The sequence below is a fragment of the Lissotriton vulgaris genome, chromosome 7 (assembly GCF_964263255.1).
Source record: "Lissotriton vulgaris chromosome 7, aLisVul1.2, whole genome shotgun sequence".
Taxonomy (NCBI): Eukaryota; Metazoa; Chordata; class Amphibia; order Caudata; family Salamandridae; genus Lissotriton; species Lissotriton vulgaris.
Genome location: NC_141695.1, coordinates 1300373921 through 1300398163, shown reverse-complemented (window position 1 = coordinate 1300398163; position 24243 = coordinate 1300373921). Strand labels below are relative to the sequence as shown.

The 24243-nt window shown below is 43.7% G+C and overlaps 1 protein-coding gene across 1 annotated transcript in view; it reads right to left on the bottom strand.

Moving 5' to 3' along the window:
- LOC147703538 (integrin alpha-M-like) overlaps positions 1-24243 on the bottom strand; it is a 509428-nt gene that overhangs the window by 97728 nt on the left and 387457 nt on the right. The window contains exons 20-21 of the mRNA XM_086931904.1: positions 21029-21170; positions 18712-18825 (exon numbers count right to left, since the gene is read on the bottom strand). Of these exons, the coding sequence (XP_086788030.1) occupies positions 18712-18825; positions 21029-21170 (256 nt within the window). The remainder of the gene's footprint in view (positions 1-18711; positions 18826-21028; positions 21171-24243) is intronic.

The following is a 24243-nucleotide window of genomic DNA, read 5'->3' as shown; positions in this document are numbered from 1 at the left end:
GCCGCCAGTAGTGAGGCGGTCCCGCACCGGCAATTAGGATGCCACTGCCACAGTGGCAGTGGCATCCCCTATTCCCAGCATTATGGCGGGCGGTGCTCACAGCACCTCCCATCAAAATGCTGTGGATGCTGTGGATGCACCTTGTGCATTTGCATGCACAACGTGGCAGCCACCACGCAGTGCCTGCCACGTTGTGCATGCAAATGCGGGGGGTACCATATTGGAAATGTTTTCTGCCTGTTCGACGAGTTGACCGGCAGAAAAGCGGCGGACAGTCTTTCCGTCCGCCGCGGACCCCTCCACCATCGTAATATGGCGAGGGAAATGGGATTCGGGCGGAGGGAAATGTCAGGCGGATCGCCACCGCCATGCGGGCAGTGGCAATTCGCCTGACATCCTAATAGACCGTAACTCTGCTCCCAGACTGCGGGAGCTCTAAAAATGCTCCCGCCGGCTGGTAGTAGACGTGTGCTCTGTTTCATGTCATGCACTGATGCAGGTAGGGAAACAGAAGCCATATTGCTCCTGCCCGGGGTACGCAGCATTATTAGCCCTCTGGGTGGGAGCAAAGCCAACTCCCGCCCCATGCTGGGAGTGGGCTGGGGCTGCATGGGTTTTGGGGGGTGTCTCTTTGACTCCCAATGTGTTGGTCAGTGGGTGCCCCAGGTGGGTACCAGGTCACCCACTTTTAATGGTGTCAGCCCCAAGACACCCCTCTTTAAAACAGACTATGGGCCCAGGGGAAAGGGGTCCCCGGTGCCTATCAAGGATTGATGCGGGAGGCTACATGGCTCCCTCCCCTTTTATTTACATTTTTGGGGCCTAATCGGGCTCAAGGAGGGGGGCCGCACACCCTCCTCCCTTTACAAATTACTTGGCCCAAGGGGATCTCATAAAGCTTGGGGAAGGGGGCCGCACTTTTCTTCTCATTTTTAGGTAGCGTTGACCCCAGGGGACAGGGTCCCAGGAGACCTGATAAGGCTCAGGGGGGCATGCAGCCCCCTCCCCTTTTAAACAAAAAACTGGTCTGCATGGCCAATGAAGGATCGGGAAGGTGGGCAACACAACCCCTTTTCCTTTTTTATTGGTTTAGCCCCGGGGGATGGGATCCCTGAGGCTCTCAATTCAATTCTTTATTTATGATTGGAGCTCAAAAGAGGCCCACAAAAAATCATAATACAATAAATGGCATGCTATAAAATTACAATTCAAACACAATAGAGGAATAAGCACAACTATAAAACATGTGTGCACATGATCTCATTTCTGTAGCAGCCACATGAATACAAATTGGATAAGTTCATGAAGCCCTAAACTATTAAAGTTATGTGCAAATTACTCTATTATGAGCTTCTAAAAAAATCCCTGAGGCCTAATAAGGCTCAGGGACGGGGGCTGCACTCCTTCCCCCTAAATGTTTGCTCCATGGGATGGGGTCCCCAGGGCCTAGGAAGGCTTGTGGAGGGGGGCCTCATGCCACCCTCCCTTTGTTATTTGTGTTTGTAGTATATAACCCCAGGGGATGTGATACGCGGGGCCTATTAAGGCTCTGGGAGGGGGGGGCTGTACGCCATGTTTAAATGTATTTGGTCCTGGGAGACCAAGTCCCCAGGGCCTTTTGGCTGTGTGGCCTCCCACCCCTTTTTATTGGAACTGGCCCCAAGGATGTGGTCCTAGGGACCAATTAAGGGTTTGGAAGGGGCTGCACAACCCCATCCAGTTAATAAATGTGTTTTGGTTCCAGGGGATGTGGTTCCAGGGGTCCGAAGGCCAACCCTACACTGCGCATTACTAAAGACTGGCACAGTGTGGTTGGCAGCCAGCTGGGGGTTTGGCTACATGGCCTGATGGCAGGGGTTGGCTACCTGTGGGGAGTTGGGAGCCGAACCTGACTGAAAAATATGTTATATATGCCTACATTTTTTGCACCGTTTGACAAAACTTCACCAGAGTTTCCCAAATAAGTGTCAAGTTGGGTCTTGCTGTGATGAAAAGCTACGGGGTGATCCATCAAGCAGTGGCTGAGAAAAAAGGGGGGGTCAATTAAGTCCTTTTTCCATTTTAATTCTCTTAGTGATTTTAGACATCGTGTTGCAACTTATGGAGGCAGGATGTCTTGTAAAAATTATAGCCAAATTTCTGAAGTTTTGTATGAGACATAGGACAAATTTAGAAAAGGATTGGTGCTGTATACATTGTTTTAGGCTATAATTGCCTTCTAGACTTGTACTCCCACGATTCATTTGAATGTTTTTAATAATATGTCTGAATTTTAGTATATTTTATTGCTGGTATATTTGTCATCTATTTAAGATATGTAATTTATTATTATCAGAGGATGTGATTTTCATCATGAACTTATATGGTTTTTCTAATTATGAAAACCGAATAAAGGAATTTTTGATTTGATTTGATTTGATCTGATTTTAGACACAACTGAACAGAATTACACCAAATTTAGCAGAAAGCTAGATGTTGGTCCAAAAAGCGACCTTTCGTGAGTTGGTGTAAATCTGTTCAGTAGTTTTAAAAGAAAACCAAATGTATATATCCACAATTGCTCCCGATCTCGTGCAGAGATCTGATTGGCTACTAACCCTTCAACCAGAAAGTATTGGCAGCCTTCTTGGAACTCAGTAAAGTCCCTAAAAATGTTTTTATAATAAAGGGAGCAGAGTAGGAATACCCAGATCCTCTAGCCCTAGTGCTGGGGTCCCCATAAGGCAAAAAATCATGCTTTAAAAAAAGATGTTGTTGCGTAATCACAAGCATTCATGAATTTGCTGCAAATACTGAAAAAAAGTGTGGGAGACCTTTTTCTTTCAGTCCCTGGGTGGGCCAGGTCCAGGGGGCATTTATTTTATTAACAAATTGGGAGGGGGCTCATGCGGCCTCCCTTCCCAAGTACATTTTGAAGCCCATGGACCGCCACCTCTCTGGGGCTTTATCTATCAATTAGTAGGGGGCGCGCATATTTCCTCTCCTCAGGCCTTTAAAGGCCCCAGAGATTTCCACTTCCCCGGGGTTTACAAATTACTACTACTTTGTAATTGCCCTGGAGACTGTCACCTCCCCGGGTTACAAAATTACTGAAAAGAAGGGAAGGGGGCCCCCCTCCTGGGACATATTCCACTCCAGTGACCACCACCTCCCTAGGGCCGGCCCATTGAAAGTGAAGGAGGGGTAAACATGGCCCCCGTGGCCATTAATGGCCCTGGGAACTACCACCCCCCAGGGTTGCCCCCTATGTCCCAGTGTACCCACCTCTGGGACATAGCTGTTTTCTCTTGCTTGGCAGGAGCAATGCCAGGTCCCGCCAAGTGAGAGCAAACACGAATTCCGCTCCCAGCATGCGGGAGCTGTCACCCACTGACAGATTGCTCCTGCACACATGGAGCTGCATATTTAGAAGCTCCCTGCATGTGGTACCAATTCTGGCTCCTGCACGAGGCCGCAGCTGGCAAGGACCACAAGGTCTTTAAGGCTCCCCCTGCGATCTCCTTCAAAGCACACTGGGTGCTTTGAAGGAGATCGCAGGGGGAGCCTGTCCCCGAGGACACAGTAAGTGAGCCGACCCAGCGTCAATATATTTTTTCTTCTTTTTATTTTTTTTACCCCAGGGGGTCCCTCTGTGTCCCCCAGGGGGCCTAATTGGGCAAGTTGTACCTAATCTGCCCCTTTATATCATTTTTGTTTTGAGATTCAGGATAGAGGACTAAATACCTGAGTACTGTAATGGCTGCCAGCAACATTTTTCTCATGTAGCTGGCAGCCAATCAGAGCACCACCTCAGGCAAGATTGCCCAAACGAAAAAGCTCCCTGGGCCTATCAGAATGCTTTAAATTTAAATTGGCACTTCCACAAGACTCTCACAAGCACCTCGTCGACCATGTGCAAATGTGGATCTCGGTTTGAAATCACTAGGACAGCTTGAACCAACATCTATGTCCATTTTCATCAAATTCTAAAAAGGATCTACATGACAAGTATGTACATCATCAAGCGTGAGCATAGTATGCAGTAATTCTACATCACTAATGCACAATTTGCTTATAGTTGGTGTGCTGAGAGTATCAATTTTCCTAGTTGGTCTAGTAAGATACCACTTTTTAAATTTTAATTATACCTTGCGATCAATTACACAAATCGTTATTTATCTTTGTTTGTATAGCACATATTTATGTTACTCTTATTTTTGCTTGCTTTGTCGATTCTGAATCACAACTATGCTATTTTTATAATGGTGGCTGTTTTCATTTGGATTGTTTTTTGTATTTTATGGTAAACTGACAATGTCTAAAAAAAAATTAATTCATTTAAATTTGATAAATTACAATTATTTTTTCAATAATGTATTAAAAAAACATGTAAACCAAAATGTTTTTATGTATTAATTATGCAATAAAAATGATTTCAAGTTATGTACAGAATTAATTTACACTTAACTGATTGGTAATAAGTGTATGTTATTTTTAACAACTATATATATTTACAAAAAAATATAGGGTTAAAGGAATTTTATAGTTGGGAACAGATTTCACATGCACAAAACTATAGAAAATCAGCAGTTATAGTTTCCTGATCTAACTATAACTCACGCCCCAGCAATACACTGCTTATGACATCACATATTACATCACTCATGACATTGTCAGTGACTGAGGGAGGCAAGATGGCGACCGCGTAGGAGGTCAACAGTAGCACTAAAGAACTGGTCAGGTTCTTGAGTGTAAAAGACCCATATTGGACTCCATGAAGTAATTAAAAACATTGAGAGAAACTGGAGTAAAAAGGGAAGAGTAACAAAAGAAGAAGAAAAGGAAAAAAAACCACCTCGTATCCTAGTCCCATATGCAGGGCAGACGGAGATCGCATCACAGACTCTGGGCAATCTGCCTGAGGATTGCTGAGCGTGCCGTTAGGGAGCATCTTTCTTGCCTGGTGACTCACCTGATCGGAGCAGGAATGGCTCCAAAGCTTGCAGCGAACGCAAACGCCGGATCAAAGGCTGCCCCGGCGGCGGCAGCTCGGAGACTGCGGGGGGAGACCACTATGGAGCGAAGCGTTTTGGAGCAGGCATCCGCTGAACCCCGGCGAATGCCAGTCCTGGACCCGGTGAGGAGAGACAAGGGCGGCAATGCGAGAAAAAATCGGGTGAACGGCCCGTCGGTTGCAGACAAGCTGAGACGCGGCAAAGACCCACGGTTTGAGACAGCTGGGGACGCGGAGGGTGAGGAGGCAGCGTCCAGCACAGCGAAAGGGCTGAAAGAAAACCAAATTGCAGAGCTGAGCCCGGCGTGGCATCAAGAGCACGAGCAAGGGGAAAAGTCGTCCCTGGAACAGCAGACAAGGTACCTGCAGATAACCCCTCTCTATGAATGAATGAATGAATGACTGGGGTTTTTTTGTATAGCGCGATGTTCACTCCAAGGAGCATCTTGGCGCTTTCGGAACCTCAGCAGAAGTATTTGCAGGGGGGAGAAGGGAGGAGAAAAAGAGAGGGGGGGCGGGCAGCAAGAGGATGGTAAGGGGGTCATATTAGTGACAGTATTTGATTGTCCGGGGTGCCAAAGATCCAGGTTTTTAGGAGTTTCCTGAAAGTGGGTTCGTTACGGGTGTGCCTAAGTTGTGAAGGCAAGATGTTCCAGGCCTTTGTACCAAGTGCAGCCAAGGTTTTGCCTCCCCGGGTTTTCAATTTAAAGTTGGGGATGGTGAGAAGATTTTCTGTTCGTTTCGTTTTGTAGGGCCTGATATTGCCTCTCAGGTATTGTATGCCGGTTTCATTTATGGCTTCATGTGTAATGGTTAGGACTTTGTACAGGATCCTTTTATGGATAGGTAGCCACTGGAGAGTCTTTAGTGCCTCAGCTGAAGGGGCGCGCTTTGGGAGCCCAAGTACAACCTTGCGGGGGAGTTCTGGACTACTTGCAGTCTTTTTACCACCGTCTTTTTCGTTCCTGCATATAAGCTGTTGCAGTAGTCCAAGCGCGACAGGACCAGTGCCTCTGTCACGGTCTTCCTAGCATGCAGGGGGAGTAGATCGAAGAATTTTCTTAGAGTTTTTATGGTTTGAAAGCACACACCTGCCACAGTAAGTGCTTGTTTGTAAAAGGAAAGTGTGGGGTCGAATTTAATGCCTAGGTTTTTTGCGCTGTCTACTGTGGTGGGCGGGGGGTCTGAATTTGAGGGCCACCAGAGGGTGGGATTAAAATCATTTGATTTTTCAAACAGCATGATTTCTGTTTTAGAGCTGTTGCATCGGAGATGATTTGCTTCCATCCACTTCATAACTGCGGTAAGGCAGAGATGGAATTTTTCTTCTGCTGCGGTGGAATGTTTATCTAGGGTGAGGATCAATTGAGTATCATCTGCATACAAATTGCTTCAATATTGAAGGAATCAATTAGTAAAAGAAGAGGAGACATGTATAGGTTGAAGAGGGTCGGTCTCAGGGAGGAGCCCTGAGGGACCCCCCGAAGAAAGCAGTTTACCCTCAGATTTGTAACTGCCCATTGTGACAATCTGGTTTCTTTGTTCCAAGAAAGATGTTATCCAGGAGAGGGCTTTGCTGTTCATACCGACGTGCTTCAGTGTATCCAACAAGATGTGATGGGAGACAGTATCGAAGGCCGCGGACAAATCCAACAGAATCAGTACTGCCTCCCTGCCCTGATCCAGTGCGAGCTTGAGGGTGTCTGAGGTATGGAGCAGCACTGACTCTGTTGAAAGTCCCGGCCTGAAACCAGATTGTTTGGGGTGTAGGATGTTTGAGCTTTCCAGAAACTCATTCAGTTGAGTGTTAACTATTTTCTCTGCAATTTTGCTCAGACAGGGGAGGAGGAAGATGGATCCCAGATTGGAGAGAGTGGTGGGGTCCGAGAATTTTTTTGGAGGGGTTTGACAGCAGCCGTTTTCCAAAGGTCAGGGATTTTAGCGAGTTTGAAAGTAGTGTTGATAATTTGGTTAATGACGGGGTTTACTATGTCGACTAATGAATGTAGGATTTTGGGCGGGCATGGATCAAAAGGGTAGCCCGATTTGCAAGAGAGGATGGCCTTCCTGGATATTTCTAGGCTGATTTCTTTGAAATCCTTGAGTTCCTCTTTCGTTCCTGAGTCTGGGGCTTTGTGGTGTTGGGGTGAATTGTCGATGAAGTCTTTTTTGAGGTCCCTGATTTTGTTTTCAAAGAACACTGCAATGTCATCGCACAGATTTTGTGACGGAGGTATTTTACATTCTAGGCTGGCCGGGTTTGTGAAGGATTTAACTATTTTAAAGATAGTTTTTTGGTTGTCTTCAGCTACCTTGATGAGATTAGTAAAGTGAATTTTCTTCTCGGTTTTGATTTGTAGGTGATAAGTATTGAGGGCTGTTTTTAAGCATTTCATATCTTCGACCTTATATTGTTTCCTCCATAGCTTTTCTAGTTGTCTGCACTGGGCTTTCATGGCTTTCAGTTGGGAGGTGAACCATAGGGCTGATTTGTGTCTTATGATCTTAGCTTTTTTCATAGGGGCTAGGGTATTAGCTATGGAGAGTATCCAATTGTTGAAGAGGTCGTTATCGATGTCAGGGTCGCCTGTCAGGGTTGGTTTAGTAGAATTTGCCAGGGTCTGAAGGTCGGGATTGGCAAGCATATTTTTCCAATTACGTGTGGGTACCTTGATGGTGGGCTTTTCCCTAGTATGTCCGTTATCATAAATGAATCTAAAGGGAATAAGTTTATGGTCAGTCCAGGTGAGAGTACCTGGAGAGGTCGTTATTATGTTGGTGGCATTGGTACATATCCCGTCAAGGGTATGTCCTGCTGTGTGTGTGGATCCTTTGTTTTGGATTACCAGGCCTAGGGAGTTGGTGATTTCCTTAAAAGTTTTAGTGTTAGGGCATTCGTCTACCTCTAAATGTAGGTTGAAGTCTCCCAAGATCGTGAAATGTGAGTAGCGCACCACCAGAGGGCTCAGAAAGTCTCCAACGGTGTCTAGAAAATTTCTGGTAGGTCCAGGGGGCCTGTAAACAAGTACTCCGGCGAATTTTGTGAGGTTATCTATTTTGAATTTGAAGCAGAGGTTTTCTGCATCTTTTAATTCAGTGGAGTGCGATGTGGAACATTTCAGATAATCTCTGTAGATAATGGCTATCCCTCTTCCCTTTTTCCCTTTTCTGTCTAGCCTGGAAATGGTATAGCCTATCTAGCACTAATCCCGAGGAAGAAAGCTATCCCCTGGAGAAAGGAAATGTAGAGGAGCCCGGGGGTCAAAGTACACTTGAAGGGAGAATGACACCCACCCAACAAAGTCAAAATGTGGAAAGTAGTAGGGAAAATACCGGAAGTGAAAAGGCCTCTGATATATCTAAAGTAGTGGAAAAGGAGACAAGATCGCTTCAGATGGCAGCCAAGGCAAGGGCTTGCGACTTAATGGCGGCTCCACATCTCCCAGCTGGGGATAAGGAAAGCTCAGACCTGGATAAGGACAAAGAGAAGGAGCCCAGTGATTGCTTCGTCTCTGTTTCAGAAGGGGCAGAGTGGTCTGATGATCTGAGCTCATCCCCAGGTGTTAGTGATTTGGACTCAGACCTGGAAGGGAGTGATCTGGACCCCCCTAATACCACCAAGAAATCTAATCCCCAGGTAGATCTACAGAACCGTAATAGAAAGAATTTAAAATGGGACTACTCTTTGGCCACCCCGCTAGCCGGTAAAACTTCATCAGAATCTACCACGCCTACCACAACGCTGGATGTCATACACCCGGCTATCCTCCCAATTGGGAGGAGACACGCCAGGACAGCCGCAAGGCACAGGCTGCAATGAGGAAGATACAGGGGGTAGTGAGAAAACTATCTAAGGCTTGCACAAATATTGGAGAGAGGGTGACCAACTTAGAGGAAAGGATAGTCGCAACACAACTGAAGCTGAGGCGACTAATGCTTTTACCTAAGCAGAGGCCCAAAGTGCTCAAATTAAGGACTTCCAGTGAAAGCTGGAAGAGTTAAAAAACAGGCAGAGAAGGAACAATCTTAGAGTGCTGGGGATCCCCGAAGGGGTAGTGGGGTCAGACACAAGAATGTATACAATGGAACTGTTTAGATCCGCTTTCCCCGAGATGCCTGATTGGAACTGGTCAGCTGAAATACAAAGGGTACACCGTACCCCGTTTAAGATTCAAGACTCTGCAAGAGGAGGGTGCGAACCTCGAGGGATTCTGGTGTTTTTAGGAAATGTCCTACTGAGACAGGCAATTGCATAGAAGGCCAGACCCGAGTCAAAGAGATCAAGTGGGGCGGTCTCATTCTTCATCCGCCCTGATTTTTGCCACCCAAAGGTGGAGAGGCGCTGGAGACTAAGGCAGCTAATCAAGCTGTTCCAGGAGAAGAATGTCCAGGTCTACCTTATCAACCCGGACCAATTAAAAGTGATACATGAGGGACATACCAGATATTTTTCTTTGGAGATAAAGGGCAAATAATTTTTGGGGACTGTAGGCACCTAAGAGGACTTTATGTTTTTTTTGTCGATCGTAAGAAGCTATAGGTTTTGGCTAGGTTTCGCGTAGGGTGGGTGCTTGGTGTCGGGGAGATCGGTTAATATTGGGGAAGATTGTGTGATACATTGCTAAGGACATTTTAAGATATATAAAGAGCTGAATATTGTCTCTCTTTACTTCTTGTTTTTTTTTCTTCTTTTGGATCAGTTGTGCTCTCTTTATATGTTTTTCTAATTTGTCATGATGTGTGGGACTTGAAAATGTTTTTTTATAATGATTTGTTAGGACCCAGATCATTATTGCTACACTCATCACATGCACAGACCTAGGTCTGATCGCTTCCTGAGGGTGGTGGGAGCAAGGGGATGGGGAGGAGGAAGGAGGGGAGATTGTGGGAGGTGGAGGGATGGTAGGGGGAGGAAAAAATATTTTTAAAAAACAAGTACCTGGTGCTATGGAGCGTTTTATGATAAAATGCTAGCTATATCTAAATATCAGAAAAGATGGTTCTATAAAGGTTATGTCCAGAAGGGGATAAATGGGGAAACTTAATATTTGTTCAATACATATTGGGGGTCTTAATGCTAGGAGAAAAAGGCCAAGGCTGAGACACTTTGTTTGTTCAAATAATATAGACATATTATGCTTGCAGGAGACCCATTTATCATGGGAGAAGAGACATTTGCTCAACATTAGGGGTTTCGATTTGCTGGCCTGCTCTTCACAGATGTCGACAGTCAGGGGGGTGGCAGTACTAGCCAAAGCCATGCTGGGAGGCGTAAAGCGATATGGGGCAGATACTTTGGGGAGATGGGCACTGGTTGAGCTAGGGGTGGGTTGCACAATTTGTGTGATATATGGCTTTAATCAGGATGACCCAGAGGTTTATGATTTTCTTGAATTGGAACTAGCAAACTGGCATAAACCCATCATCGTTTGCGGAGAACTGAACATCTCTGCTGATTTTACTAACAATCCTTTCTGCACAGGGCTGAAGCCAAGGGTATATCGGGCACTTAGTTCTCTAGTTACGTCGCACGGGTTAACTGATGTATGGGGTGCTTAAGAACATAAGGACCCTGGGTACACCTATTTTACATGCCCATTCTAGAAATATACCAAGCTGGACTACTTTCTGATATCCTGTTATGGAGTTGGAAAAGGTTAATATTAAAAAGCTCCCGAAAATGTTGTCTGGCCATAGTCCATTAATTTAGCAATATGAATTAGAGACTGTCAGTGCCAACAAAAAGCAATCCCAGTGGACTTTTGAGAGGAAGCTATTAACAGACTCTAGATACATAGAACATTTAAGGAGATGGGCGCAAGATTACTTCAATATGAACCGCTTTAGTGCAACCAGGAATTGCGTCCTGGATGCATTTAAGGCGGCTCTGAGCTGCAAAACAATCAGTTTTGCGGCCAGGCTCCGAGATGAGAAGAAGGGGGAGGAGAGTCAGCAGAGTATTCTCATAATTAAAACAGAGCTGCATAAATGGATAGCCCAGAGGGCTCCCAGGGACTATCAGACTCAAAGGAGTAAACTTTACTAAACAGGGGAAGAGGCGGGTAAACTGTTGGCCCTTCGGATCAGGCAAAAGGGAAGCAAGAATGTAATATCAAGCATTCGGGATGGGTTCCAGGATTATACAAAGCCAAGGGATATTTTGAGGACTTTCAAGAACTTCTATCAAGGATTATAGAAAGAGGAGAAAGGAATTGAGGGTGGAAGCCCTGTGTTTGAGGATATAGGTCCCCAGCTAAGTAATCAAGATAAAGAAATATTAGACAAAGACATAGTAATAGATGAGGTATTGGAGGCGATCCAGGAGCTAGCAGCAGGAGAGGCAGCAGGGCCGGATGGTATCCCGCTGGAAGTTTATAAATATATATTCAGGGCGAGATAGCATTAATATTGCTGGATGTATTTGGCGGGATAATGTGTACTGGTGTAATTCCTGATTCTTGGAAAGAGACAAATATTGTGGTATTCCACAAAAAAGAAAAACCAAAAATGTATCCTGGCTCATACCGCCCAATATCCCTCATTAATGCGGATACCAAGATATACGCAAAGGTTCTTGCAAAAAGGTTGGAAAGGATCATTGGCGGTCCAGTCTCCCCGTGGCAGCACGGGTTTATTCCAGGCCGCAGAACAACGGATCACATTAGGCGCGCTATTACCCTTTTTGACGCGCAGGCTGCCACTGGGGGGAGGTTGGCTATGATCCTTCTCGATGAGGAAAAGGCCTTTGACCGTGTTACATGGAGGTATCTATGAGGAATATTGGAGCGTAGATGGTATGGCCCAAAAATCATGGGGCCATTAAGGCTATGTACTGTGAACCCAAGGCTAGAGTGCAGATAATGGGGAAAAGTTCAGAAAGGATCTATATCTCCAGGCGGACGTGTCAGGTTTGTCACTGCTCACCTATCCTTTTCGCCCTGTATATAGATCCTCTGGTCTGCAGGATATTGGGGTGCGATGATATCATGCCAGTGGTCTTGAACGGGTATGAGACCAAACTACTGGCTTATGCCGACGATCACCCCTGAACCAACTGGGGCTATGGTGGCACTCACACGAATAGCAGGTGAATTCGGTCACTGTTCAGGGTATCTCCTGAACGAGAGCAAGAGTCAAATAATTTGTACCGACAATATAAGCAGAGTTGATAGTAGATATTCGGGTTCAGCAATATATCCTGGAGTCAGGGTCAGCTCAGCAATAGACACAATTGTTGAAGAAAATGTTACCCCACTGCTAAAGTCGATGGCGACAGATTTGAAAAGAATTGACGCTTTACATCTGTCCCTGATAGGCAGGGTAAATGTATTGAAAATGACCATGTTTCCTAAGATTCTATACCTCTTTCGCTCTATCCCATTCTTAGTAGAGGAAAGTTTAATGAAGTCTTTGGAGGCAATCTTTATGAGTTTTGTTTGGCAATATGGCAAAACTAGGCGGTCAATTAAATATCTGTCCTTACCATAGGAAAGGGGAGGGTTGGCAGTCCCGAATCTAAGATTCTACCACTGAGCCTGTATGCTTACTCAGATGGCAATACTATTTGTTCCGGTCACAAATTTAGCGGATACTCCTTGTGGCAACCAGAACCCCCCCTCTATCTATGAACTTCCATTGGGTAGGGAAACTTTGGGACTCCTACTGTGGAAAACGGAGCGGCGCTATTTCAGAAAAAGGTGCTACAAGGTCTTGAATAGTGCCTGGGGGGTCTGGAAAATGGCGCAAAGATTAATGGTAATATTGAAAACTAATTATTATCTACCCCTTTGGAAATCCAGTATTTTTCCACAATTTAGCAATGATAGAAGGGGACAGATTAGGGAACATCAAGGAATCAAAAGAGTGGGCGATATTTTTGAGGGGGATTTCCTTATGACGTTTGATAAGATACAACAAAAATGTGATATCCCGGCTAACCAAGCATTTAAATTCTTTCAGATTTATAAAACGTTAACATCTATACAACTCCGTGTTTCTCCAGGCGGCAGAATTAGTATGATGGAATATCTGTTAAATGGTGGCACAAAGATCAAAATGGTATATAGGTCCTTATTGTGAGAGATCCAAGATGATTTAAAAAAATGTGAAGCTGCCTGGACATCGAAATTGGGTGACCCGGATGTCGATGTTGATAAAGCCTTGCAACTAGATTGGAAACTTTTTCGTTCCATGAATCTGAGGGTGCACCACTATAAAACCCTTTTTAACTTATACTTCACACCAACCAAACTGAATCAATGGGGTAAAAGGTAAGATGACAAGTGCCCTAGATGTCATGAAGGGCCTGCAAATGTATTGCATATGTTTCAATAAATCAATCAATCATATCATTTGTAAAGCGCACTACTCACCCGTGAGGGTCTCAAGGCGCTGGGGTGGGGAATGCTGCTACTGCTCGAAAAGCCAGTTCTTGAGGAGTTTTCTGAAGGTCAGCAGGTCTTGGGTCTGCCGTAGGTAGATGGGGAGGGTGTTCCAGGTCTTTGCGGCGAGGTGGGAGAACGATCTACTGCCTAAGGTCACTCTTCGGAAGCGGGGGACTGTAGCGAGGGCGAGGTCGGCGGAACGGAGCTGGCGGGTGGGGGTGTAGAAGCAGAGTCGTCTGTTGTGGTACGTTGGTCCGGTGTTGTGGAGTGCCTTGTGTGCGTGGGTGAGGAGCTTGAAGGTTATCCTCTTGTTGACTGGGAGCCAGTGCAGGTCTCTCAGGTGGGGTGTGATGTGGCTGCGGCGAGGAATGTCGAGGATCAGGCGTGCAGAGGCGTTCTGGATGCGTTGGAGCCGTCCCATGAGTTTGGCTCCTGCGTAGAGGGCATTTCCATATTCCAACCCACTGATGACAAGGGCCTGGGTGACTTTTCTTCTCGTTTCAGTGGGGATCCACTTGTAGATCCTACGGAGCATGCGGAGGGTGTTGAAGCAGGAGGAGGAGACGGCGTTGGCCTGTTTAGTCATGGAGAGGGTGGAGTCGAGGATGACCCCTAGGTTGCGTGCGTGGTCGGCGGGTGTTGGAGCAGTTCCCAATGTGGTCGGCAACCAGGAGTCGTCCCAGGCCGAAGGGTTGGATCCGAGGATGAGGACCTCCTTCTTGTCCGAGTTCAGCTTCAGTCGGCTGTTCCTCATCCATTCAGCAACGGCCTTCATTCCTTCGTGAAGGTTGGTTTTGGCGGTGTGGGGGTCCTTGGTGAGGGAGAGTATCAGCTGGGTGTCATCAGCGTAGGAGAGGATGTTGAGGTCGTACCGATGGGCGACGTGGGCGAGCGTCACCATGTAGATGTTAAACAGAGTTGGGCTGAGGGATGAGCCCTGGGGTACGCCGCAGATGATCTCAGTGGCTTCGGAGCGGAAGGGGGAAGGCGGACGCTCTGTGTTCTGCCGGAGAGGAAGGCGGTGGTCCAGTACAGGGCCTTCTCTTGGATCCCAGCATTGTGGAGGCGTGTTCGTAGTGTGTGGTGACAGACCGTGTCGAACGCGGCTGACAGGTCCAGGAGGATGAGGGCCGCCATTTCTCAGTTGTCCAGCAGTTTCTGTGGTGAGATTGAGAAGTTCTGGGAGGGGCTGCTAGGTGTGAAGATCAACCTATCCCCTACCCTAATGATAATACGTAGTGATAGTAATCTGGGGCTAAGTAAAGAGGATGAAGCCCTTGTTTTTATTTCTGTTGCGGTCCTTCGAATTCTTATTTCGGTAGGCTGGAAAGATACAGTAGTACCCTCCTTTCAGATGTGGTTGGCCAGACTCCTGGGGATACATAATATTGAATCTTCCCTATACGAGCATAAGGGTAGGAAAACGCATGAAATGGGGCTGAGCATCTGGGCCCCCATCAAGAGATGGAGGGAGTCCCATGTCTAAACTGTTTAAAATGTTTATTTAATAATTTGTATATATGTATATATAATATTTGTAATATGTATATATGTATATATAATATGTGTATATGTTCTGAAATAATGAAGTGTGATTCCCTGTTTGTATCGCCTTTTATCATCCTTTAGATAGCCTGTTGTCTCAACTGATTCTTCGAAAATTTGTACCTGCTTTAAAACGATGTATGTCGGATTTTTCAATAATATTATAATATTAAAATGTATTTATTGAGATCTGTACCAGTTATTTAATAGAAAAAAGAAAAAAAAGACATGGCCAGTAACATTAGTAACCTTTGGTTTTTCAAGGAATCTCTATGCTTTTTTAAAATTAATTCCCAACAATAATGTCCCTGTTACCTTTGTTTTATGGGGTAATTTTTTAGAAGAAAAAACCTACTCGTCATAGTCACTACAGAGGAGAATACGCTCCAATAGACTATTGATGCATTTGCCTACATCAAGGATTTAAGATTGTTTTTCAAGGTGCATTTGCCAAGAAAACACTCTTGCTTTGCCTTCATTAAGCCAAACAAATTAGGAACATTTGTCGTTTACAAAAGTGGAGCTTCAACTAGGGCCCCTGCTAGGTTTTTATTTGTAAGTGCTTCCCGTTGAAGTTTAAGAAATGAGCACCAGTGCCAGAACTGAAACTCACCTACCTGTTTATCTACAGAAGTTTGCAATTTTGCAAAAAATGTCTACCCACCTGGAGTACTTTTTACTGGTTTATTAGTAAGTGCTACTTTTTTAGGTTAATGTCTTGTGCATATTCTGTGCTACAGCTGCATAATGGATTACGAGGAAATATGTCCAGTTACCTTGTGTGAGTTTACTTTTTACCTTATGTGAGTTTACTTTTTACAATAATATTGTTACTTGAGCGTCTTCTTCCAGAAATCAGTGATAACATGAATTCTTGCATAGAGAAGATAAAGTGACTAAAATGAGGTGAATCTCCACCAAACAACACAACAATACTTCCTTTTAAATATATGAAGTAAGTGCTTCTTTGTTTAGTGGAGATGTCCTCATATTCATCTGCATCAAGAATGTGTCACAAAAAATGGCTGGAAACATGCTCAGGGATAAAATGTCCCTCATTCTGGGACAAGGCGGGAAGACTTTTGCCCACTACTAAGGTGGGCGCGGAGGGGCATTTCTCCTGCTCCCGCCTGGTGGGAGATTTAAATTGCTCCCACCAAGCAAGAGCAAAACAGAGGTTTCCCTGCCTGAACCAGTGCTAACAGGGAAACAGCTATGTTCCGGGGATAGGTACCCCAGGACAAAGCCGGAGCCCGGGCCATGGGACCCCAGGGACATTAAAGGCCCCGTTAGGAGAACCGTGCTGGTAATGGGTATTTTAACTCAGAAGCAACCTTAATGTGTTGTCCGACTTTATCATTGGCCTTCATGCACACCTAGCTCCTCTGCATAAAGGTTTTCAAATTATTCTAGGCGGTGATTTTAATGCCAAACTTGGTCTGACCCAGGTGGAAAATTTGCACTCAGTATTTGACTGACTTAGCATTGGAGGCAATAGGTGCCTGAGGGATAAGGGAGGGGGGGAGGCTCGCTACCAAATCATTCAACTGTTCTTCTTAATGTTACTGATTTTCATGATCCTCTCTGCAGAACTAAAGCTACCTTCAAGAGGAGGGAGTCCATCTCAGTAATAGACGGTGTCCTTGAAAGTTGGGATTTTTCCACTAGAGTATCAAGGGCTGCAATTAATGAAAGTCTACACAGTGATCAGTACCCCTTAAGTGTTACCCTATGTATACCTAGGTGTGTGGGGAGCTCCTAAGACCATATCTCCTGGATTGCTAGTTGTCAAGTTCCAGGGATCACGCTTGGATGGAGCCCCATGACTCCCTGAGTGGGTCTGTGAGTGAGTGCATGAGTTTCTCTGTGGGTCTGTCTGCTGCGAGTGCATGCATGAGTATCTGAATGAGTCTGTGAGTAGGTGTGTGAGTCTCAGTGTCTCTGTAAGTGATACGTGAGTCTCTGAGTGGGTTAGTGAGTGGATACATGTTGGTCTAAGTGGGTCTGTGAGTGGGTGTGTAAGTGTCTGAGTGGGTCTGTTAGTGGTGTGAGAGTGCCTTAGTGGGTCTGTGAGTGGGTGTGTGGATGTGTGAGTGGGTCTGTGAGTGGGTGTGTGAGTGTATGTGTGGGTCTCTGAGCAGCTAGGTGAGTCTGTGAGTGGTGTTTGAGTGGCTAAGCCACATTTGGATGGGTTACCTCCTTAGGCTGTTGTCGTACCCCACAGACCCTATCCCCCAGCCACATTTGAATTCGGGAGGGAAGCCATGCAGCCCCTCTTCCCAGGTCGTTTTCAGCCCCAAGGGCCCCATTCCTCAGGGGTCTTCCTTAGTGTAATATATATATATATATATATATATATATATATATATATATATATATATATTTTTTTTTTTTCTCTCTCCTCCAGTGCCGGTATGTGCATATGGGGCTGTCGCGGCGCGGTCCCGGTTAGGCCACCGACAGGCCTATAATATTTACCAATTCCCTCCAAGGTTATGAAGGAAGCCAGGACACACGGAGTTCGTTGCAAAATATTTAATGGCAGCAGAAAAAAATGCGACGCGTTTCGCCGATAAGGCTTGCTCGCGAGCGTGAGCAAGCCTTATCGGCGAAACGCGTCGCATTTTTTTCTGCTGCCATTAAATATTTTGCAACGAACTCCGTGTGTCCTGGCTTCCTTCATAACCTTGGAGGGAATTGGTAATATATATATATATATATATATATATATATATATATATATATATATATATATATATATTGTTCGAGTGAACAAGCGGCTGAGGCTGCGAAACGCGTCTTGACGTTACCAGAATAAAGAACTTTTGAAGCACTTACTCTGGGTCCGTGTCCGGATTTTTTAAAGGAGCTAGCGCTAGTCACAATTTGGAACTTTTGATATATATATAAGGGAAGGGTGCCATGCCGCCCTGCTCTATCGGCCAATTTTGGCTCCAGGGACCTGAATCCATAGGACCCCGACGACAAATAATGGGGAGGGGGGTCACACAGTTCCCCCTTCCTGGACCGATTTCAGCCCGGGGATCCCATCCCCTTGGGCCCAGCCAACACACAATAGGGGAGGGGGCCTAACACCCCGTCTCCCAGGGCAGATTTAGGAACAATAATCGCATACTGCATCTATTTTTATTCTAGAATGTGTTGAACTGGGCCATTTTAGACTTTATGCAGGTTATGTTCAGGTTATGTTATCAGCTTTTTTTTAAAGCGCTGTTCTTGTATTAGCAAGTCCTCAGACCTCCCTAAATGGTGTGTTTCCGCATGATTGAGGGCTTTCTGCCTGGTTGGAGTCCAGAGGATGAATTACGATGCAGTGTTATCTGGTGTGGGGCATGTGACGTCTTACACATTAGGTACAAGTTATAAGAATTGTTTGACACTCAAACACCCACTCACACACCCATTCTGCTACTCTCCCATCTACTCACAGACCATCACAGCACTCACAAACTCACTCACACACCCATACAGATACTCACAAACCCACTCTTAAGGGCTACCTGTTAAAGTTGGGTGCAAGGTCTTTATAGTTAGGAAACCGGATTTTTAATTGCACCATACACCATACAAGTGTGATGCGGCAAACAAGCTTAAAATTATGTAATGGTATTGGGTCAGAAAATAATCATTGTTTTGAACTGACAAGCATTGTAATCATCACTGCAGTGGTAATGCATCACATGAACACAATGCACTTGGTAGCTTTACTTATGAAACACTAATTTTAAGAGCTAAGAGTTAATGAAAATGACATGAAGTAGAACTTACCCTCGAGCTCTCCCTAAAGATGGGATGGTTAATGTTGCAGGTGCTTTTCCTCGCAGCAGCTTCCTCTGGGCCCACATCTGTATTGCAATTAATGGACATTAAACGCCTGTTGGACTAGACAAATAAAATTCCATGAAAAAGTGAATTAGAGAGAAAATAATACATGAGTGAACAAAATACAATAGATAAATAATATGTTAGTAAAGTACATTGGAACACACTGAGGGCTCACCCTCAAGATGGTTATATCAGCAGACAGTTTTCCAGTTGGTGTTTCTAATCAAAATTGTAAACTCTTGATTTCCCTATGAATTTACACAACACCCTGACAAACACCAACAAACAAAACAATATATTTTAGGCTCAAACAAAGCCCATTGTCACCATTAGTTTCTTTAACATAGAAAAAAGTGGCTGGTAATTTAAAAACATGTCATAAATCAGTAGTTTCAAACTTAGTTCAAACTGGTCCTGTTACATGCCAGACTTTTAAGATTTAAAAAAATGAGAGGAGGAATGCATATTCTCAGCCAAAAGTAATTACCATTGACAGCATTTATGTAGATTGTATTTTACTCCTTTTTCCGCTACAGATATGGGCCAACCTTATGTAAGTCTTTTTTGACCAAGCTCATATAAGAGCAGTGCGGTCCAACTACCAGGCCATGCTCCCTATAGATCAGCGATAGAATGGTTTCAGTATATTTGTGTCTCTTCAGTGAGGTGCAGTGTGATTCTTATAGCAGGTGAGCATGGGAACTAGGTCTGGATATAACCATTGCATTTACGGCATCCCACTGAGAAAAACAGAAAAACAAACAAATAACAAGCATTGGCAAAGCCCATGGCTATTGGCTTTGTTAATGTCTTTTTAAAGATGTTGCACGGCAAAGTTAATGCAAACAAGGCACTGTGATGCTGTCAGCGTTGACCACTTCATAGCACTTTTTGGAAATGTACTTTTAGACATGTCGCACAGTAACATCTTATTAAAACATCAGTAAATCCTTCAGCCAAGATCTAAAGCACTTTATTCACATCAATAAGGAGCCTTGCAGCTCTCTTGACCACCTGATTCATCTCACAAGCCCAATCTGCCATGGTGATAGAAATTAGTCTCTCTGCCAACCTATAAATCTGCCCCTAAGTGATTTGCGAAGAATCACATCATGTTGATTCGACGCAAGGACTTGAACCTGGTTTTCCCAGTTCCATTGTCGGCAGCTCTTGCTGTTAGGCACATCTCCTCCCTTTATACATCGTTTTCCTGTCCCCGAAAAATTTCAAAATTATGACATGAGAGAAGTACATACAAATACTTCGAGCTAATAATTTAATAATCACCTATATTTTCATCTACAGTTGTTCTATTTTTAATCTTTTAAAATGGCCAACACTTATTACATCCATACATTTGAGGTGTTTGTCCTTTTTAAATTGAACAGCATTCTACCATTACAAGTAGATCTGAGATGCAATTTATTATGCAGCGAAGAGTACACTACCTGTTGCCATAAAGGGTGTACTTGTTTCGCCAAGAAAATAAGTTATCTGTCCCAATAGTGGTGAGCAGCATTCTATTTAATATAGAGGAGCAAGTAGCACCCCTTTTATCCTGCATATTCACTTGTTTGTCCCCGTGACTTGAGGTGAGGGTGACCTACCAACACCTCTGAGCAGAAAAGCTACAAATCTCAAGGACAGGCAAAGCAGCATCATTTTGGGTATTTGTGCGATATAATTAATTCATTTATAATTCAATTATTTAATTTTGCCCATTGAAAATTAGTGAAAAATGAATGGTGTAATAGTTATACTGGGCATCAGTGAAGCTCTTCGGGGGGCCACAAAGCAACAGAAGTGACTCAGTTTTGCAACCTTACTGGTTGGAAAGATGTGCCATAAGGAGTGCACATATTTCCATTCACATGAACAGGCCCACTATTTCACATCTGTCAGGTGGTAAAGCGATCACTCTGAACAACCTCAGGCACAGTGATATACTCTCAGGGAAATACAATGTCAAGCTGCAGGGCAGAAATTGCCACCACTCAGAAGATTGTGCTAAAACAGAACTATTGAAATACAGAAAACCCCAGCAAACAGACCACCCATCTTGCACATTTCCTTGTTATTCCTAACACAACCAGGCAGAGCATGCTTTCCAGCTTTAACCATCAAGATCTCTGAGAGATTAGGGTTAGTTAACGTGTCCCATGCAGATTCATTGCTCCTTGATCCCTTCTAAATCTGTTATGAGTAAAAAACACAGACACCTCACAGACAGCCTACAGAAGAAGAAAAGTTATGTTATTACCTCCAGAAGTGTGACTTTGCGGTATGACAGGCCTGCAGGATAGAAGAGTTGTACAAGAGTATTGTAGGAATCCTCCAGGTCATTCCGAATGGAGACTGTAATGTTGAGCTCGAGGGAGAGACCCACAACCACAGAGCTCAATCTGAAATGGGAGTGAAAGGAGTGGAAAGTTAGGAGGTACAGATATGCAAGTTGTACAAACACATGGCACGTGTTTTGCTCTGGCATATAGCCTCCATGCTCTTTACCAAGGCAGGTAGAATTATCAGCAGTTCAACAAAAGGAAAGTCAAATGAAGATAACAAGTGGCTTTTACAGTCTACGTACTGACTATAGATCCAATCTTTTGCCTACAGTTCACAGCACCTACCATTGTGCCTTCCCCTATTCTGATGAAAGATGCAGCCTGTGTAATTCTGCTTAATCTCCTATGAAGGTATATCCCGCAGCAGGGAATGGCGAGTGGCAAGATGAGACAACTACTTTGCTCCATCTCCCCATTCGCCATTTCCTTCTTCAGGATGTCCGTGATCAGGACTGCAATCATGCAGGAAATGGCAATTACAGTTTGCACCCCCAATCAGAACAACAGTAGGTTCTGAGGAGGGGAACCAGGAAAGTCTGAATGGTTACATCAATGATGCAAGTGGACCGAGCTGATGTTCATAGTGTCGCTACGTGAGACAAAAAGAGCAGCAGACTATGCCAGACCACAAGTTGTGGTGGGTTTAGACAGGCCAGAGACAATATTCGTAGAGCTCTGGGGAGGTGGATCGCAGGGTGAATGACAAAAATATAATTCTCACCATTTTCTGTGACATGAACATGGTGTCAAAAATATTGGCTCAACAAAAATATAGCGACAACATATAAAAGGTAAGAATATTGTTTTTAATGTATATAATATTGTTTTCAACAATACTTTTGTATAGAATATTGTTTACTTTAATTGTGTTCTAGTAAATCACGTTTTAATTACTGTAATATATTAGTTATATTACTTTAATGTGCTATTATTAATGTCATTGTTTAAAAATGTTTCAAATGAAGTTTGACATTTTAATGTGTAATTAACTTTTGCTAAATTATTAGTCATTTATAATTTATTAGTGGGTTGTGGGTATGTAGGTGGATAAGGGGTGAAGTTATTGTTTTATTTTAAATGTTAATTAAATGAATTTTTGGGATTAATTATGTAAATCAATTAATTGTTATTTTAATACGTTGAGATATTTTGTGATTTTTAAACTATATATATTTTAGCATAGTTACATTAGTCATATATATTTTAGTCGTACGCTTTTGGGTTTGTAGGGGTATTGGGTGGGAAGGCATTCAAATTATAATTGTTTTAATTATATTAATATTTTATTTAATATTTAATTGTTAATTATGTCAATGTTTAATTGATTTTTTTTAAATGTATATTTTTGTTATTCTTTAAATAGTTGCTAATTTATTAATTAGTGTATTCATTATTAAAAATTGGAAAATGTATTTTACAATCATCATCATCATCAAATAACTTTATTTTCAATCACAAAGATCTTGCAAAGTGCATGGTGCAACATGAATATAAAACAATACAGGGAATAAAAATCATTTTACAAAGTACAAGATGCAACGATTGTTAAACAATGCAAAATTAAAAGATCCTTGTTCAAGATGTGAGCCCAAGTTTGACGTGAGAAAATCGTGAATTAAAAGAAAAAAAACAGCTCATATATTCCATTTAAAACTTTTGATCCAAAATACATGCCAGAATCTGGCCAGACCAAGAACTACCACCCTGCAGAAAAAGAGAAATAAGGAAAAAAAGCTCATATAATACATTTAAAATGTTTGATCCATAATGCATGCCAGAATCAGGCCAGACCAAAAACTACCACCCGACGGGTGTCGGTGGCTAGGATTCTCAAAACCTCGAAAGAATGACCAGGACCAATTAATTTACAAAGCGGAACAATCCACTTGCCCCTCAAAGTTGTATAGTGGGGGCAAAAAAATAGCAAGTGGACTATTGTTTCGGGCTAGCCTTGCATGCTGGACACTGATCGTCAGAGGGAACATTACTATACGTTTTACAGAACAATTTAGTTGGTAGAGTTTTAAAACTAAATTGTAGGAATACTTTACATGCAAAGGTGGGAACAATTTTAATCAACCGTTTCCTCATAAAATGGGATGAATTTAAAACTCAGAAAATCCTGAGTCAATGTACGCACTGATTTGGCCATCTCCTTCACCATAATATTATCCCAGTATACCTTCTTGACCCCATATTTTGGAATGTGAGACAGTCTTTTAGGAGCAGACCAATACTCCTCAATCCCAAGTCTCTTAAGTACATTTTTCAGGGAGCAAAACCATGGAACGGAGTTCACCTGGGTTCCCATCAGATCAGTTGCCACAGATCTGTAGGGGGAAAGCTCATTAACCGACCACAGATAGTACCAAAACATTCGCTGCTTATAGGCCAGCTTATGAGCTAGCGATTTTTGGCCCAAATCCAAAAACATAGGAGCCAAAGGGGTACTACTAGGAAGGTTTAAAAGTGATGGGAAAAAACGGTTTTTTACAAAGGTGAGAGAGTCTGTATTCCCAACGCCCCACAATTTTACCTATAAAGAGCCCCCTGCACGAATATTTTGGCATTTTAAATTTCCAGTGTTGGGGGCACTTTCCTAGACACAGTATTTTCTTGTATTTTACTTAAATGAGCAGTTTGTTGGGTTAGTGGCAGCTGTGCTTTTTCAATGTGTGATGCCCAATTTAGCTTAGGAGTTAAATGGATACCCAGATAATCAAATGCAGAGACTTGCTTTAGGGGGTACTTCCTAGGAACATGGGCCTTTTAGATGTTTTGGTACTCCCCTTAGAGAAGATGTTATATTTTGTTTTAGCCTCATTTAGTGCCAAGCCATACTCCTTACAGAACCCAGTAAAATCGTTCAACAATTATTGCAATCCAAAGCAGGATTTAGGGATAAATAGTGTGTCATCCGCAAAGAGTAGGACTGGGGCTCTTCTCTCCCCTACTTTCGGGGCATCCAATCCATCCCTGTCTAGATAGTCTACCACCCCATTTATATAGAGGGAGAATAGTGTGGGCACCAAAACGCACCCTTGTCTCACTCCACATTGAACAGGGAATTTCTAGTAAATTATGAGGCATGCCCATTAAGCAGTGCACAATCTTACCTTTGTATGCTTGC